Source organism: Lipophrys pholis (genome assembly GCF_963383615.2).
Source record: "Lipophrys pholis genome assembly, chromosome: 2".
Classification (NCBI taxonomy): Eukaryota; Metazoa; Chordata; class Actinopteri; order Blenniiformes; family Blenniidae; genus Lipophrys; species Lipophrys pholis.
The window spans coordinates 38,810,408-38,824,896 of NC_137636.1; the positions used below are offsets into that span (position 1 = coordinate 38,810,408).

Below are 14,489 nucleotides of genomic sequence, written 5' to 3' on the forward strand. Positions count from 1 at the left end.
AGCTATATATATCTATATAGCGTCTATCTGGGATGGAACCCTTGCAGTGATGGCTGATGCTTCATATCAGACTTTGTCTAAACTTGTTATGTTTTGTTTGTTTTGTTTTTCCTGTGTCTCTTTGCTGTCGGTTGGTCTCTGGAGCTGCTGGTCCTGGAGCTGCTGGTCCTGGAGCTGCTGGACGACCATGGAGTGTCTGCAGGTGGTGTCAGTGGATCCATCGGACCGCGGCTCCCAGAGGTGCAGGCTCGGCCCGGGTGTGATGTCGGTGCTGGGTGTGAGTCTGGGCTCCCCGCTGCTGGTTCGTGTCCCCGGGGGAAGCCTCCTGTGCACCGCCTGGCCCCGGCCCGACCTGGCTGACGGCTTTCTGCAGCTGGACATGAAGTGTGTCTCCCCCGGGCTGATCTCTGGCTCCGGGCTGCCCCCACACCTCAGCCTGCAGCCCGGGCAGCTTGTGGTCGTGCCCGCCCCCAAACTGAAGTCTGTCCGGGTCCGTGTGGTGGCCCGGAGTGTCGGCTTCAGGAGACACGGCTCTCCTCGGGTTGTGCATGAGCTTGTGAAGGACATGCTGAGGGCCGTGTACGTCTACCGAGGGTTTGTGGTCAACCTGGAGGACTTTGACATAGAGATCAAGTATGTTGTCATTGAGGACATGAGTCCAGATGGAGGCAGTGCAGGACTAATCACTGCCAGAACTGCTGTGGAGGTCAGCGGGGTGCAGACCGTCCAGACATTCAGGGGCCAGCAGCTCCAGGACCAGCAGCTCCAGGACCAGCAGCTCCAGGACCAGCAGCTCCAGGGCCAGCCCCAGGAGCACACAGCCCCACTTGGAGGCCTCCAGGAGGTAACTACTCCCTGACATCCTCAATAAGAGTATTTTCATTACCAAACAATTAAAACCTTCATCTTCTTTTAAACTCTCCATCCATCCATCTTCTATTCTGCTCTATCAAATTCAATGTTTCACAGTTTAGTGTCGCCAATAATTGTGACTGTGGAAAGAAAGATGAGTATGATGTGCAAATGTGGCCTAGAAAGGCCAGGCCCAGAGAGGAACTTTATTCATTACACATGAAGGGACATAGTTAAATGGACTTCACTTATATAGCGTGAGGCTTTACATTGTTCATCACATTCACACATCAGTGGAGGCTGCAGCCATTCAAGGCGCCGTCACTCCACTGGGAGCAGTTTGGGGTTCAGCGTCTTGCCCAAGGACACTTTGGCATGTGGACAGGCGGAGATGGGAATCAAACCTGCAAACTTCAGATTGGGAGACGAGCGCTCTACCAACCGAGTTGAATCCTTGTCTGTTTAATTCTTGATCATTTTACCTTTAAAGTCATGGAAATGAAAAAGGTCCGAGGTCCTCCCAGCCCTTTATAAATATGGATATGTGTAATGAGCGCTGAAACAACATGTGCAATTTCAGATTGTTTTTAAATTGTATATGATTATACAATTTATCCAACTCAAAATGATTTGGTTCATTTTAGTTATATTTGTTTGATTTGGCATTTAAATTCTATTATTAATCTAGTATTGATGAGGATATCTAATAATCAGCTTCTGGTTTGTTTACATCGTGGGCATAATCCACCTCTAACAGCAAGAATATCTCAGCTCCAGTCTGGACTTCCTGTCAGTGTGCAGTTTGATGGTCTCCCAGTGGCTCCATGGTTTGTCTTCCCTCTGTCCATGTTGTTCTCTGCCTCCACCCACAGTCAGCAGGTCCACGACGCTAAAAGCATTCCAGACTGCAGCTTAGACTGTTAAAGTGTTTCATTCATCTGGTTGGATGTTCTCTTGGTTCCAGGTCAGCGCGTCGCTCAGAGAGATGCTGCAGCTGCCTCTGCTCTACCCTGGCACCCTGCGCTCCCTGGGAGTGTCCTGCCCCAGAGGGGTGCTCCTGGTGGGGCCGCCCGGGGTGGGGAAGACCCTGCTGGTCCACAGAGTGGTGGCGGAGGTGGGAGCCGGCCTGGTGGTGGTCAGAGGGCCGGAGGTAAGCGGAGTATATAACAACATGCATGGTTGGATGAGTCGCGACGATTTGAAACCATCTGTCCACTAAAAGCAGTTTCCTCTGAAGAGTTGTTCCTCCTCCTGGACCTGTACACCCAAACACATCTTCTCAGTGTGAACTTTAACATTAAGAGGCCAACTGAGCAGTAATCAGAGTAGCAAAGGAAAGAATAGAACAAAAAGAATAAGTATGAACAACAACAGTAACCTTAATAAACAAACCGTGACAATATTTGACATTCCTGCAGGTGAAATGTTTGTAGTGATTGAAAACATGCTGGAGATGATGTTAGAATTTACTGTGAGAATCCGGATTTGTTCACAATCTGCAGCTTTGCTACGATTCAGTTTGAACCCAGATGTGATTGGTCTTTAGTGGCCCCAGCTCAGGTGCTTCCATTGGTCCTGTAACTGAGCGTCACTTTGTGTTTGAATAAGTTGGTTCTCAGTAACTGACGGAGCGACTGTGTCGTCAGGTGGTGGGCTCGCGTCCAGGCGAGAGCGAGGAGACACTGCGGACTGTGTTTGAGCGAGCTCGATGTGAGGCGGAGGAGGGTCCCTGTGTCTTATTCCTGGACGAGCTGGACTCTCTGTGCCCCAGAAGAACCGAGTCGTCGACTCCGGAGAACCGCCTGGTGGCTCAGCTCCTCACGCTGATGGACGGGATCGATCGGTCTGATCGCTTCCTCATCGTCGGAGCCACGAACCGTCCAGACAGCCTGGACCCGGCGCTGCGGAGACCCGGAAGGTTCGATCGAGAGGTAAAGTAACAGTCATGTTTCCTCCAGCGCTTCAGAGCGGCTTCGTCTGGGTTTCATTCATGTGATTCATGAACGTTTCTGAAGAAATTCCAGTTTCTGATTAAAGATTGGATTCAGTTTTTCACTGGACTAAATAATCACTTTGACTCTGCCGGAGCTACACACTAGTCTGAACCGTCCTGCTGGAGCATGAACAGTGGATCTGGTGTGAGCGTGAACAGTGGATCTGGTGTGAGCGTGAACAGTGGATCTGGTGTGAGCGTGAACAGTGGATCTGGTGTGAGCGTGAACAGTGGATCTGGTGTGAGCGTGAACAGTGGATCTGGTGTGAGCGTGAACAGTGGATCTGGTGTGAGCGTGAACAGTGGATCTGGTGTGAGCATGAACAGTGGATCTGGTGTGAGCGTGAACAGTGGATCTGGTGTGAGCGTGAACAGTTGATCTGGTGTGAGCATGAACAGTGGATTGAACCTTCAGGTAAACTTGCCATGAACCGGAATGTCGAGGCGATGAGACGTTTCTCCCGTAGGAAGAAGACGTCCTCGCCATTATGTGAAATTTGTCCACACTTTTCCACTTTTCCAAACTGCTGCTCAGCTTCAGAACGAAACTGTTTGATTGGATGTAGAATTAGGAAACTCCCACCAGAGACATCTGACTGTGTTTTTATCGCTCATGGTCAGTGGATGTGTGTGTTTCAGGTGATAATCGGTGCGCCCACCTCGCAGCAGAGAAAGGACATCTTGTCCGTCCTGTGTGAGCGGATGCCCGTGGACCCCGGACTGAAGTTGGAGGCGCTTGCACAACAAACTACAGGATATGTAGGAGCAGACCTCAGCGCGCTGTGCAGGGAGGCGGCCATGAACGCCCTCCGGGAAAACGCCAAGGTAAACCTGAACCCTATCACAACGAGTGCTGGGCTGCTTTAGTTCATTCAGATGAAGCTGGTCTACTTTAGTTGATAATCATGAAGAGGAGCTGCTCAGGTTTTGTTCTAACAGTCCAGCAACTTGTCCCAGATGACCGCAGACGCTGAATGTGACCACAGAGTAGAGAGTCTGTGAGGCTTTGTTCACACTGCAGGGAAACGAGACCCGATTGGGATGTTCTGCTCATTGTGACCCACATCAACCTGTTTTATGTCCTGATGAAAGCTAATTCTGATGTTTTTACACCAGACCAGGACCTCCATCATATTTGGGACCAATTCTGATATTTTTCTACGTAGAAAGTGAATCAACATGCTGACCTGCGTTGCCAGATATGGAGGGTATCCCCCAAATTCTCTTACTTTTTAACTTTGATTATTTCCTGCATTTGTGTTCTTTATTACTCATATAATAGTTGGAGGGTTTTAACATGATTCCTACACAGGCTGAGATTTGGGCTGCTTTTTATTGAGGTGTAGGTTTTATGGTATTTGGGCTGAAACAGTGAGTCACATCTGGCAACGCTGGTGCTGACCGGCGTGGCGTCCAGATTTACTTCTGTCAACAGCGTCTTCTGGGCTCCTCAGGCCTGAACCCGCTGGTCCGATCAGGTTCACACTGCAGCCTGATGGAGGTGGAGTTTAAAATGTCATGTGAATGATCACGGAAGAAGAAAGAAATCTGATCCCAGCAAAAAGTAGAAAATGATCATCAAGACCTGCAGTGAGAACAGAGCCTGAAGCACCTCAACTCTTCTTGTTTCCATTGGGTTGTGTGCTTCAGGGTTCAGGCGAGCCGGCGGTGAGAATGAATCACTTCCAGGAGGCCCTGAAGTTGGTGCGTCCGTCCTGCCTGAGGGGCAGCCTGGGCCGGACCGAGCTCTCTCCTGTTCACTGGGAGCAGATAGGAGGTCTGGACCAGGTCAAGCTGAAACTGAAACAGGTCGGTCAGTACGCTGCAGGACGGAAATGTAGCAACCATTCATTTAAAGGGGTCATATTATTTCACCTCTTCCTCCTGTTCTCCTCCTCCTCCTCCTCCTCCTCCTGTTCTCCTCCTCCTGTTCCTCCTGTTCTCCTCCTCTTCCTCCTGTTCACTTCCTCCTCCTGTTCTCCTCCTCCTCCTGTTCTCCTCCTCCTGTTCTCCTCCTCCTCCTCCTCCTCCTCCTTCTCCTCCTCCTCCTCCTCCTCCTGTTCTCCTCCTCTTCCTGTTCTCCTCCTCCTCCTCCTGTTCTCCTCCTCCTCCTCCTCCTGTTCTCCTCCTCCTCCTCCTCCTCCTCCTCCTCCTGTTCTCCTCCTCCTGTTCTCCTCCTCTTCCTCCTCCTCCTCCTGTTCTCCTCCTCCTCCTGTTCTCCTCCTCCTCCTGGTCTGGTCGCTCCAGAAACCTTCAGTATTCTAAGTTTCTAGCTCCTCCTTGATTTTCCTCATTTGAATATTGGATCATAGGAGCTACATTCAGAATCTGCTGTGTCTGTGTGAGCTGGACTGGCTCCGCCCACACATGCCCATCTTGGGAAGAGGAGGAAGTACTTCCTCTGGTGGTGCCATGTGCCAGAGCAGAGCTGCCTAATTGTGGGAGGAGTCAAAGGGAGGGCCTACCTTGATTGGGATTGGCTAAACCCCCGATGACACTATATAGGGTTTGATTTCTGATTGGCTGCTTGGAGCAACACACTTTTTATAACCTGGAACAAGCCAGGGACAGAGAGGACAGACTGTCTTCACTTCTGGGACGTCAGTCCAGGTATGGGGACGAGTAGTACTGCTGGTACACCTTGAGGAAGTGGGTTTTGTGTAATATGACCCTTTAAATACAAAATGAATGGATTTATTTTCCCTTCTGTCTTTGTTTGTCCTCGTCCATGTCAGAGTATCGAGTGGCCCATGAGATACCCTGAAGCGTTCGTTCGCCTCGGTGTGAGTCGGCCCCGTGGCGTTCTGCTCTACGGACCTCCAGGATGTGCAAAGACGACGCTGGTTAAAGCCGCCGCCACCTCTTCTCACTGTGCCTTCCTGTCCGTCAGCGGGGCCGACCTCTACTCTCCCTTCGTGGGAGACTCGGAGAAAGCTTTGGCGCAGGTATCCTGTCTCCAGTCGGACACGAACGCTGCTCTCCTGTGGGTCTGGTCTGTTGACGCCTGCTCTGGTCTGCAGCTGTTCCGCCAGGCGAGGGCCTGTGTCCCCTGCATCCTGTTCCTGGACGAGATCGACTCTCTGGTGGGGTCCCGGGGTGAAGGCCACGCCCCCAGCAGCGTGCAGACGCGTCTCCTGTCTGTGCTGCTGAACGAGATGGACGGCGTCGGCCTGAAGACGCTGGAGAGGAGGGGGGCGGGGCAGAGCCTCCAGGCGGCGGGGGTGGAGGAGGGCCACCACCTGGGACAGGTGAGACGCTTTCAGAGAGACGAGCCGATTACCAATTCATCCGTCGACAGCAGATCAGTGACAGGTCGGGGCAGTAATGAGTTAATATTTTCGATTGGCAGTGGATCAGGACTGGACCGCCTCCATCCCAGGAGCTTCCCTATCGTGTCCTTTAGCCTGACATTGAAGATGTAGTCGATGTTGATTGAGTTAATCTAAAATGGTTCAGTCTTCAGCAGCAGCTCCTCATGGAACCCTTTTGTCTGACAGTGGCGTGACATTCTAGAGAACATTTTTATTAAAGAGAAGGGGAGGACTTGTGTCACCTGGTGCCAGTTGACGCTGGGATCATTTGTCCAGATGTGCAGATTGAAAAGACGTCAGGCTCGATCCATCGAGCTGCGCTGGCAGAAGCTCGTATTTATCAAGCGTCTTAGAGGACATTGTACTCTTAAGTCCTGAGAATTTGTGAAATTTTGTCCTACTCTCAAACTTAAGAATAAAAGCTATATATCAAGTTTCTTAAGTCTAAGAATTACTCCTCCTCTCCCAGATATTTTAGAGACCTCCAGAGGTGTCCTAAGTGTTTAGGAGTTGCCAGCAGGGGGCGGCACTGAGGCGAAGGTTTCGAGAGCTTTGTTTGATGATGAGCAGCTGATCAAACGGTCGTTTAGACCAGTGCTTTAAGTGGGCTGGTATGTACCGGTACACAGCACCGGTACACAGTACCGGCCCTTTAAATCCTACCCCTCAGCGTACTGGAACCTTCCGTAATGTCGGACGGTGAGCCGCTGCTTTCTTCACACTTTGAACCCGGCAGCTTAAACAACGAGGCTCATTTGTGGATTTTTAGGAGCAACGAGCTTCATGCTGATGATACCTGAGTGATGCGTTCAGGTGCATCACGTAACTCTGCACTCTGCGCTCCGTAGCTGAACTTCGTCCTCCTCAGAGGAAAATCTCTCCTCAGAATCACAGTCAGCCAGTTCTTTATGACCAGAGAGTAAACCCTCAGTGTTTGTGTATTTTTGCAGTAATTCACTTGCCCCCCCCCCCCTCTCCTCTCTCTCTCCCCCCCCCCTCGCTCTCTCGCCCTCCCTCTCTCTCTCCCTCCCTCTCTCTCTCTCTCTCTCTCTCCCCGCCTCTCTCTCTCCTCTCTCTCTCTTCCCCCCCTCTCTCTCTCCTCTCTCTCTCTCTTCCCCCCTCGCTCTCTCTCTCCCTCCCTCTCTCCCTCCCTCCCTCTCTCCCCCTCTCTCCCTCCCTCTCTCTCTCTCTCTCTCTCTCTCTCTCTCTCTCTCTCTCTCCCTCGCTCCCTCTTTCCCTCCCTCTCTCTCTCTCTCTCCCCCTCTCTCTCTCTCTCTCTCTCCCTCACTCCCTCTTTCCCTCCCTCTCTCTCTCTCTCCCTCACTCCCTCTTTCCCTCCCTCTCTCTCTCTCTCTCTCTCTCCCTCGCTCCCTCTTTCCCTCCCTCTGTCGCTCCACCAGGACAAATGTATTTTTGATTCATTGCCAATATGTTTTGTAGATTCTTGTCAAAAAGTACACTCCCATTGTACATTGAAATATTTCTAAGATATTTATTCTTAGGAAAGGAATGCTCGTCTGTGATTGGTCATTTCTATGGACACAGCAGTGACGTCACCTCAGACTCAGAGTACTGTGGTAACTCATCTCTGAGAGTAACTAAAGGTTCAGTACTACACTTGGCTCAAAGTACCAGTAAGACGCTAGATAACTGACTGTTTAGTGCAGCTTTCAGTGAAGTCAACTCTTCAGGGTTCTGAGGAGTAAATCTACAGGTTAGATGGATCCAGGTCCTGGTTGTTAAAGTGGGACATTGTGAGGACGGCGGTCGCTTCTCTGTCTTCTCTGTCTTCTCTGTCTTCTCTGTCTTCTCTGTCTTCTCTGTCTTCTCCTACCATATTTATTCGACAATGACACGAGAAAGAAACAAGTACAGGATGAAACTATCAATGAATTTATTATTCACACATTGCAGAAGCTGTTTGTTTCATGTGACGAGAAGACGATCAGCTCTCAGCTGTTCCTCCTCTTCCACAGCTGGACCTCCAGGAGGTCTGCAACAGGGAGGTGATGGTTGTCGCCGCCACGAACAGGCCCGACTGTCTGGACAGCGCCCTGCTCAGACCGGGCAGACTGGACCAGATCCTTTATGTGCCGCCGCCGGACCAGCAGGTTCACCACTTCAGGTTTCTTTTCTTTAAAGGTGACAAAGTGTTGCGTCTTTGATTAACCGTCTGAATGTGCGTCCAGGCTCGACTCGCCATCCTGAGCGTGTGCACAAAGTCGATGCCCGTCGACGCAGACGTGTGTTTACAGGATCTGTCGGAAAAGACCGACCTTTACTCTGGAGCCGACCTGGACAACCTGTGTAAAGAGGTGAGGAGAAGCTCCTCCAAACCTCTCCTGTTCCTCTGAGGGACCACATGAAGAGCTTGTCTTGTGTTTTCCAGGCGGCCCTCCTGGCGCTGCTCGACGACAACATGGAGGCTTCGTCCATCAAACACACACACTTTCTACGATCCCTCAGCACCATGAGCTCCTCGCTCACTGCCCAGCAGATCCACGCCTATCAAACTCTTCTCAGATGACAAACAGCATCTCTGCTGTTCTCTGCTGTTCTCTGCTGTTCTCTGCTGTTCTCTGCTGTTCTCTGCTGTTCCCCACAAGGATTCTGTCGCTGCAGAAGTCTTTTAAATAAAATCTGTCAAACTTGATTTCCATGTCTTCAGTTTGTTGAAACCAGGAAGCACCTTCCTCATAGCTTTACTTTAGAACCTTCGATGGACTGATGGCCTTGATTGTGTCAGAGTATAGCCACAGGGGGGCGCTGCAGCCTTGCTAATAGTATTGATCATCAGCTGATGAGTTTGAGTGGAGGAAGCTCGCTCTGTCTACGTGCCTCTCACCTCGTACAACCTCTCCTCCTGCCTTCATGACGCCGGCGGCGGCGATGCTGCGCTCACACACACCTGCTGCAGCGACACACACACACACACACACACACCTGCTGCAGCGACACACACACACACACACACACACACACACCTGCTCTTCACCCACTTCAACAGAGCAAGAAAAATGTCTGGATTTTTCCAAATGTTGCGCAAGAAAAAAGAGGTAAGATGCTATTTTTTATTTTATTTTCTGCTGCTTAAGAAAAGAACCTGTTGCAGGTCTGTGTGTCTTGTTGTCTAGTTGTCTTGTTGTCTAGTTGACTTGTTGTCTAGTTGTCTTGTTGTCTAGTGAAGAAATCTCTTTGTTTCTCAGCTGATCCCTCTGATAGGATTCATGGCTTTTGCTGCAACAGGAGCCACAACTGCTTCTATTTACTTTCTGTTCACTAAAACAGATGTTATGTAAGTGGTCCTTTTATTATCTTAAATCTGGATTGGTCTTGTTTGAGGGAAATGTTCAATATCATTAATGTAGACTGGATTTCACTGTTTGCAGTTTGAATAAGACGACAAACCCAGAACCCTGGGAAAGACTGGACCCGTCAAAACCTCAAAAGGTAATTTATTGATTCTGACCACAGCATAAATATTTCACTCTTGAAGTTATGAGAGCTTCTTATTGACCCTGAAATGCTGCCGCCGCAGTCTGCTGAGTCAGCGAGTTATTAAACGTCATCATTCGTACCTGTTGTCTGTCGTGACCCCGGAGGACTCATGCTCATGCTTCATGTCTCCTCGATTCTCATGCAGCTCATCACCATCAACCAGCAGTGGAAACCAGTGGAGGAGCTGGAGTACGTGAAGAGCCTCACCAAGTGAAGAGCCTCACCAAGTGAAGAGCCTCACCAAGTGAAGGAAGAACCCGAGTCCTGAACAAAGATCCAGACTGCGATCCCTCATCAGTCGAACAGAATCTTTCTGCACAAACTGGGATGATTTGACACTCAGTGTGCGGAAAAGCTTCTGCTCCTCTGGTGGGGTCTCATCCTGCTCATCTCATCCTGTCTCATCCTGCTCATCTCATCCTGCTCATCTCATCCTGTCTCATCCTGCTCATCTCATCCTATCTCATCCTGCTCATCTCATCCTGTCTCATCCTGCTCATCTCATCCTGCTCATATCATCCTATCTCATCCTGCTAATCTCATCCTGTCTCATCCTGCTCATCTCATCCTGCTCATCTCATCTCATCAGACAGGATTTCTCTCTGTAGAGATGAAGTGTAGAACCCTCCACCAGCTGCTGCTCTGTCCTGTGGATGTGAAGGCACCGCCAATGTGAACGTGTTAAATAACGTATCAATAAATCAACAAATCCTCCTGATTGTGTTCAAGTTACTGTTCTTGGGTTTGGTTGTGTGGCTGAAGAGGTTTTCAGCAGGAGGCCACGTTCAGTCTCCGCCTCCATCATGAGCGTCTTGTTTGTACAGAATATTGTAGAACATTTTCCAGTGTATGAATGATTAAACACGTCACAATTCAATTCAATTCAATTCAATTATATTTGTAAAGCTCTAAATCACATCAACAAACCTTCCAGAACCTCTTACAATGATAGAGAACAACAGAACCCAACTAAACCTTCCAGAACCTCTTACAATGATAGAGAACAACAGAACCCAACTAAACCTTCCAGAACCTCTTACAATGATAGAGAACAACAGAACCCAACTAAACCTTCCAGAACCTCTTACAATGATAGAGAACAACAGAACCCAACTAAACCTTCCAGAACCTCTTACAATGATAGAGAACAACAGAACCCAACTAAACCTTCCAGAACCTCTTACAATGATAGAGAACAACAGAACCCAACTAAACCTTCCAGAACCTCTTACAATGATAGAGAACAACAGAACCCAACTAAACCTTCCAGAACCTCTTACAATGATAGAGAACAACAGAACCCAACTAAACCTTCCAGAGCAGCAGAAGGAACAAGCAACAGTGGAAACCAGGAAGAACTCCCTCTCAGGAAGAACAGTTCATAAGAAGTCCCTCTTCAGGAAGAAAGCGTGGAGCAGAAGGTCATGATGGATCCCTAAAGGTGAAGAGGAAGAGGGTTAGGCTCACACCTGGAGCTTTACTGTCAAGATGTTGGACAAACCTGAGCAATAGAAGGAAACAGAGAGCCGGTCCAGCGTCTCACGTCTCACGTCTCACCACACCAAACCACAGCAATGACGCCTGAGAAACAGAAAAGACTGATTCGACTGAATCGTCCTGGTTTTAAAGAAGCAGTGGCGGTTCTTCGAGGGACAGTGTTGGAGGGTTTCCTGACTCCTTGTATCACCTGCAGTCGGTTGGAGTCCACTTGTCCTCAGTTTGGAGCCGAAGACGAACTCCAGCACTCCGTGACCAAACCTCATGTCATTTCATTTAGAGAAAGTGAAGTCCTTCAGCAGGTCATGTCTTCAGACCACACAACTCATCTGACAAAATAGAAGAAGATGAAACATGTTAAAAAGTGCAGTTATTATTTGAAACGTGTGACTTTTAAAAACGTAATCTACTGTTATAGTTACCTTCGCCAATGGAAGTTGGCCGAGAAGGTTTTGTTTCCGTCTGTGTGTATTTATTCATTGGTTTGTATGCATGTATTGTACCAACTTTTTACAAACGTTACTCCCCTGAATTCCATGAAATGTTCAGGGATGATTTGTCATCATCAATCCATCAGATTTAACGACTAAACGTTTCTGAATTAATCCCAAAAAACTGTGAAAATCCTGTAACATACAAAGCAGATAAGAGAGGAAGAGATCAAATGAGATCAAAGGAGATCAAAGGAGATCAAAGGAGATCAGCATCTGTTGCCATGGAGACGCTCCCTGCTCAGTGATGTAGCTACCTGACAAGCTAGTTAGCATCGAGCTAATGGCTAACTTAAATATGTATATTCATTAAACTTTGCTCAATATCATCAAAGTATGATTTTAAAAATACAAGAATGAATCTCTAAAAACAAAAATCTGTATAGAAAAGTATTAATGCAAACCAGCATCTGATTTTAGGAAACACATTAAAATAGTTTGTGTGAATTGTACTTAAATAAGAGTGAATCTACATACTCAGAATAGTACAAGTACTCAGGTAGACCAGTAATTTAACACCTGACAGTAAAGTAGCCATTTCAATGTAATAAAGAGTAATGATGTAATAAGGTGACAAGGTAATAACATCGTAATGAATAAATAAATTAATTAATTAATTAAATAAATAAATAAATAAATAAAAAGTATGTATCCTCAATGGATATGATCAGTATATGAGACACTATTTCTATCATCAATAAGAAAAAAGTAAAAAAAAAAAAAAAAGTTTCAAGAAATACAACCGAAATTAGTTACTATTACATTATTGTTTGCAGTTATTACATTAGTTTTTTATGAGTACTTAATCATATTGGTTCATATTGTAGTCTGACTGTAGTCAGTGATGCAGGTACTCTGTAGGCCTGCGTAGCGCCTCAGTCTACTGCGGTCAGTGATGCAGGTACTCTGTAGGCCTGCGTGGCGCCTCAGTCTACTGCGGTCAGTGATGCAGGTACTCTGTAGGCCTGCGTGGCGCCTCAGTCTACTGTAATCAGTGATGCAGGTACTCTGTAGGCCTGCGTGGTGCCTCAGTCTACTGTAATCAGTGATGCAGGTACTCTGTAGGCCTGCGTGGTGCCTCAGTCTACTGTAATCAGTGATGCAGGTACTCTGTAGGACGGCGTAGCGCCTCAGTCTACTGCGGTCAGTGATGCAGGTACTCTGTAGGCCTGCGTAGCGCCTCAGTCTACTGCGGTCAGTGATGCAGGTACTCTGTAGGCCTGCGTAGCGCCTCAGTCTACTGCGGTCAGTGATGCAGGTACTCTGTAGGCCTGCGTAGCGCCTCAGTCTACTGCGGTCAGTGATGCAGGTACTCTGTAGGCCTGCGTAGCGCCTCAGTCTACTGCGGTCAGTGATGCAGGTACTCTGTAGGCCTGCGTAGCGCCTCAGTCTACTGCGGTCAGTGATGCAGGTACTCTGTAGGCCTGCGTAGCGCCTCAGTCTACTGCGGTCAGTGATGCAGGTACTCTGTAGGCCTGCGTAGTGCCTCAGTCTACTGTCGTCCAGCTGACGGCGTCAATGTTGTCAAAGTTTCCGTTGTCAGCAATGATTGTGGCTGACGTCCTGGAGTCTGATGGTGCTGCTCTCCTGGACCACGTCCACTAGGAGTTGGTGTGAAGATGGTAACCCCACCACCTCTAGAGGAACAAACAAGTATTACAGTACTGACTTGTATGTACTCTACTGTAGAAAAACATGCATTCAGTAGAAGCATCACTGGACATGCTTTGCAACTGAGATGAAAGCAGTTGTTCTCCACGGTACTGTAAAGCTCCATGGTAGTGAGGAACACAGCAGTACAGGACAATACCTGTAGGGACACCACTGAGACCTGCTCAGGTTTGGACGACTCTTAGTCCTGCTCCAGTCTTTGTCATGCCATGGACAATGACATGATCAATGAGTCTGTCTTCATCTCCCTCCTAGGCCTGCTCCTCTCACTCCTCTCACTCCTCTCACTCCTCTCACTCCAACTCCTCTTCCTCTGACTCTGCCTCCGTCCATTGTGGACGGAGACACTCTGAACTTCAGAAGCAGAGGTGGTAGAGGTGGTAGAGGAGGTAGAGGTGGTAGAGGAAGTAGAGGAGGCAGAGGAAGCAGAGGTAGTAGAGGTGGTAGAGGAGGTAGAGGAGACAGAGGAAGCAGAGGTAGTAGAGGTGGTAGAGGAGGTAGAGGAGGCAGAGGAAGCAGAGGTAGTAGAGGTGGTAGAGGAGGTAGAGGAGGCAGAGGAGGTAGAGGAGACAGAGGAAGCAGAGGTAGTAGAGGTGGTAGAGGAGGTAGAGGAGGCAGAGGAAGCAGAGGTAGTAGAGGTGGTAGAGGAGGTAGAGGAGGCAGAGGAAGCAGAGGTAGTAGAGGTGGTAGAGGAGGTAGAGGTGGTAGAGGAGGTAGAGGAGGTAGAGGTGGTAGAGGAGGTAGAGGAGACAGAGGAAGCAGAGGTAGTAGAGGTGGTAGAGGAGGTAGAGGAGGCAGAGGAAGCAGAGGTAGTAGAGGTGGTAGAGGAGGTAGAGGTGGTAGAGGAGGTAGAGGAGACAGAGGAAGCAGAGGTAGTAGAGGTGGTAGAGGAGGTAGAGGAGGCAGAGGAAGCAGAGGTAGTAGAGGTGGTAGAGGAGGTAGAGGTGGTAGAGGAGGTAGAGGAGACAGAGGAAGCAGAGGTGGTAGAGGTGGTAGAGGAGGTCGAGGTGGTAGAGGTGGTAGAGGAGGTAGAGGTGGTAGAGGAGGTAGAGGAGGCAGAGGAAGCAGAGGTGGTAGAGGTGGTAGAGGTGGTAGAGGAGGTAGAGGAGGCAGAGGAAGCAGAGGTAGTAGAGGTGGTAGAGGAGGCAGAGGAAGCAGAGGTAGTAGAGGTGGTAG

The 14,489-nt window shown here is 49.0% G+C and overlaps 2 protein-coding genes across 2 annotated transcripts; both read left to right on the plus strand.

Moving 5' to 3' along the window:
* The first annotated feature begins 197 nt into the window (after positions 1–197).
* Positions 198–8,808, plus strand: afg2b (AFG2 AAA ATPase homolog B). The gene is made up of 10 exons (XM_080490680.1): positions 198–844; positions 1,817–2,002; positions 2,499–2,783; positions 3,485–3,670; positions 4,496–4,654; positions 5,581–5,790; positions 5,866–6,093; positions 8,133–8,267; positions 8,346–8,471; positions 8,546–8,808. The coding sequence occupies exons 1-10, from the start codon at positions 263–265 to the stop codon at positions 8,681–8,683; spliced, it is 2,235 nt and encodes a 744-aa protein (XP_080346806.1). The 5' UTR covers positions 198–262; the 3' UTR covers positions 8,684–8,808.
* Positions 8,809–8,991: 183 nt separating this feature from the next.
* cUnh15orf48 (chromosome Un C15orf48 homolog) lies at positions 8,992–10,534 on the plus strand. Its single transcript, XM_080458096.1, has 4 exons — positions 8,992–9,212; positions 9,363–9,451; positions 9,546–9,606; positions 9,800–10,534. The coding sequence occupies exons 1-4, from the start codon at positions 9,174–9,176 to the stop codon at positions 9,866–9,868; spliced, it is 258 nt and encodes an 85-aa protein (XP_080314222.1). The 5' UTR covers positions 8,992–9,173; the 3' UTR covers positions 9,869–10,534.
* Positions 10,535–14,489: the final 3,955 nt, after the last annotated feature.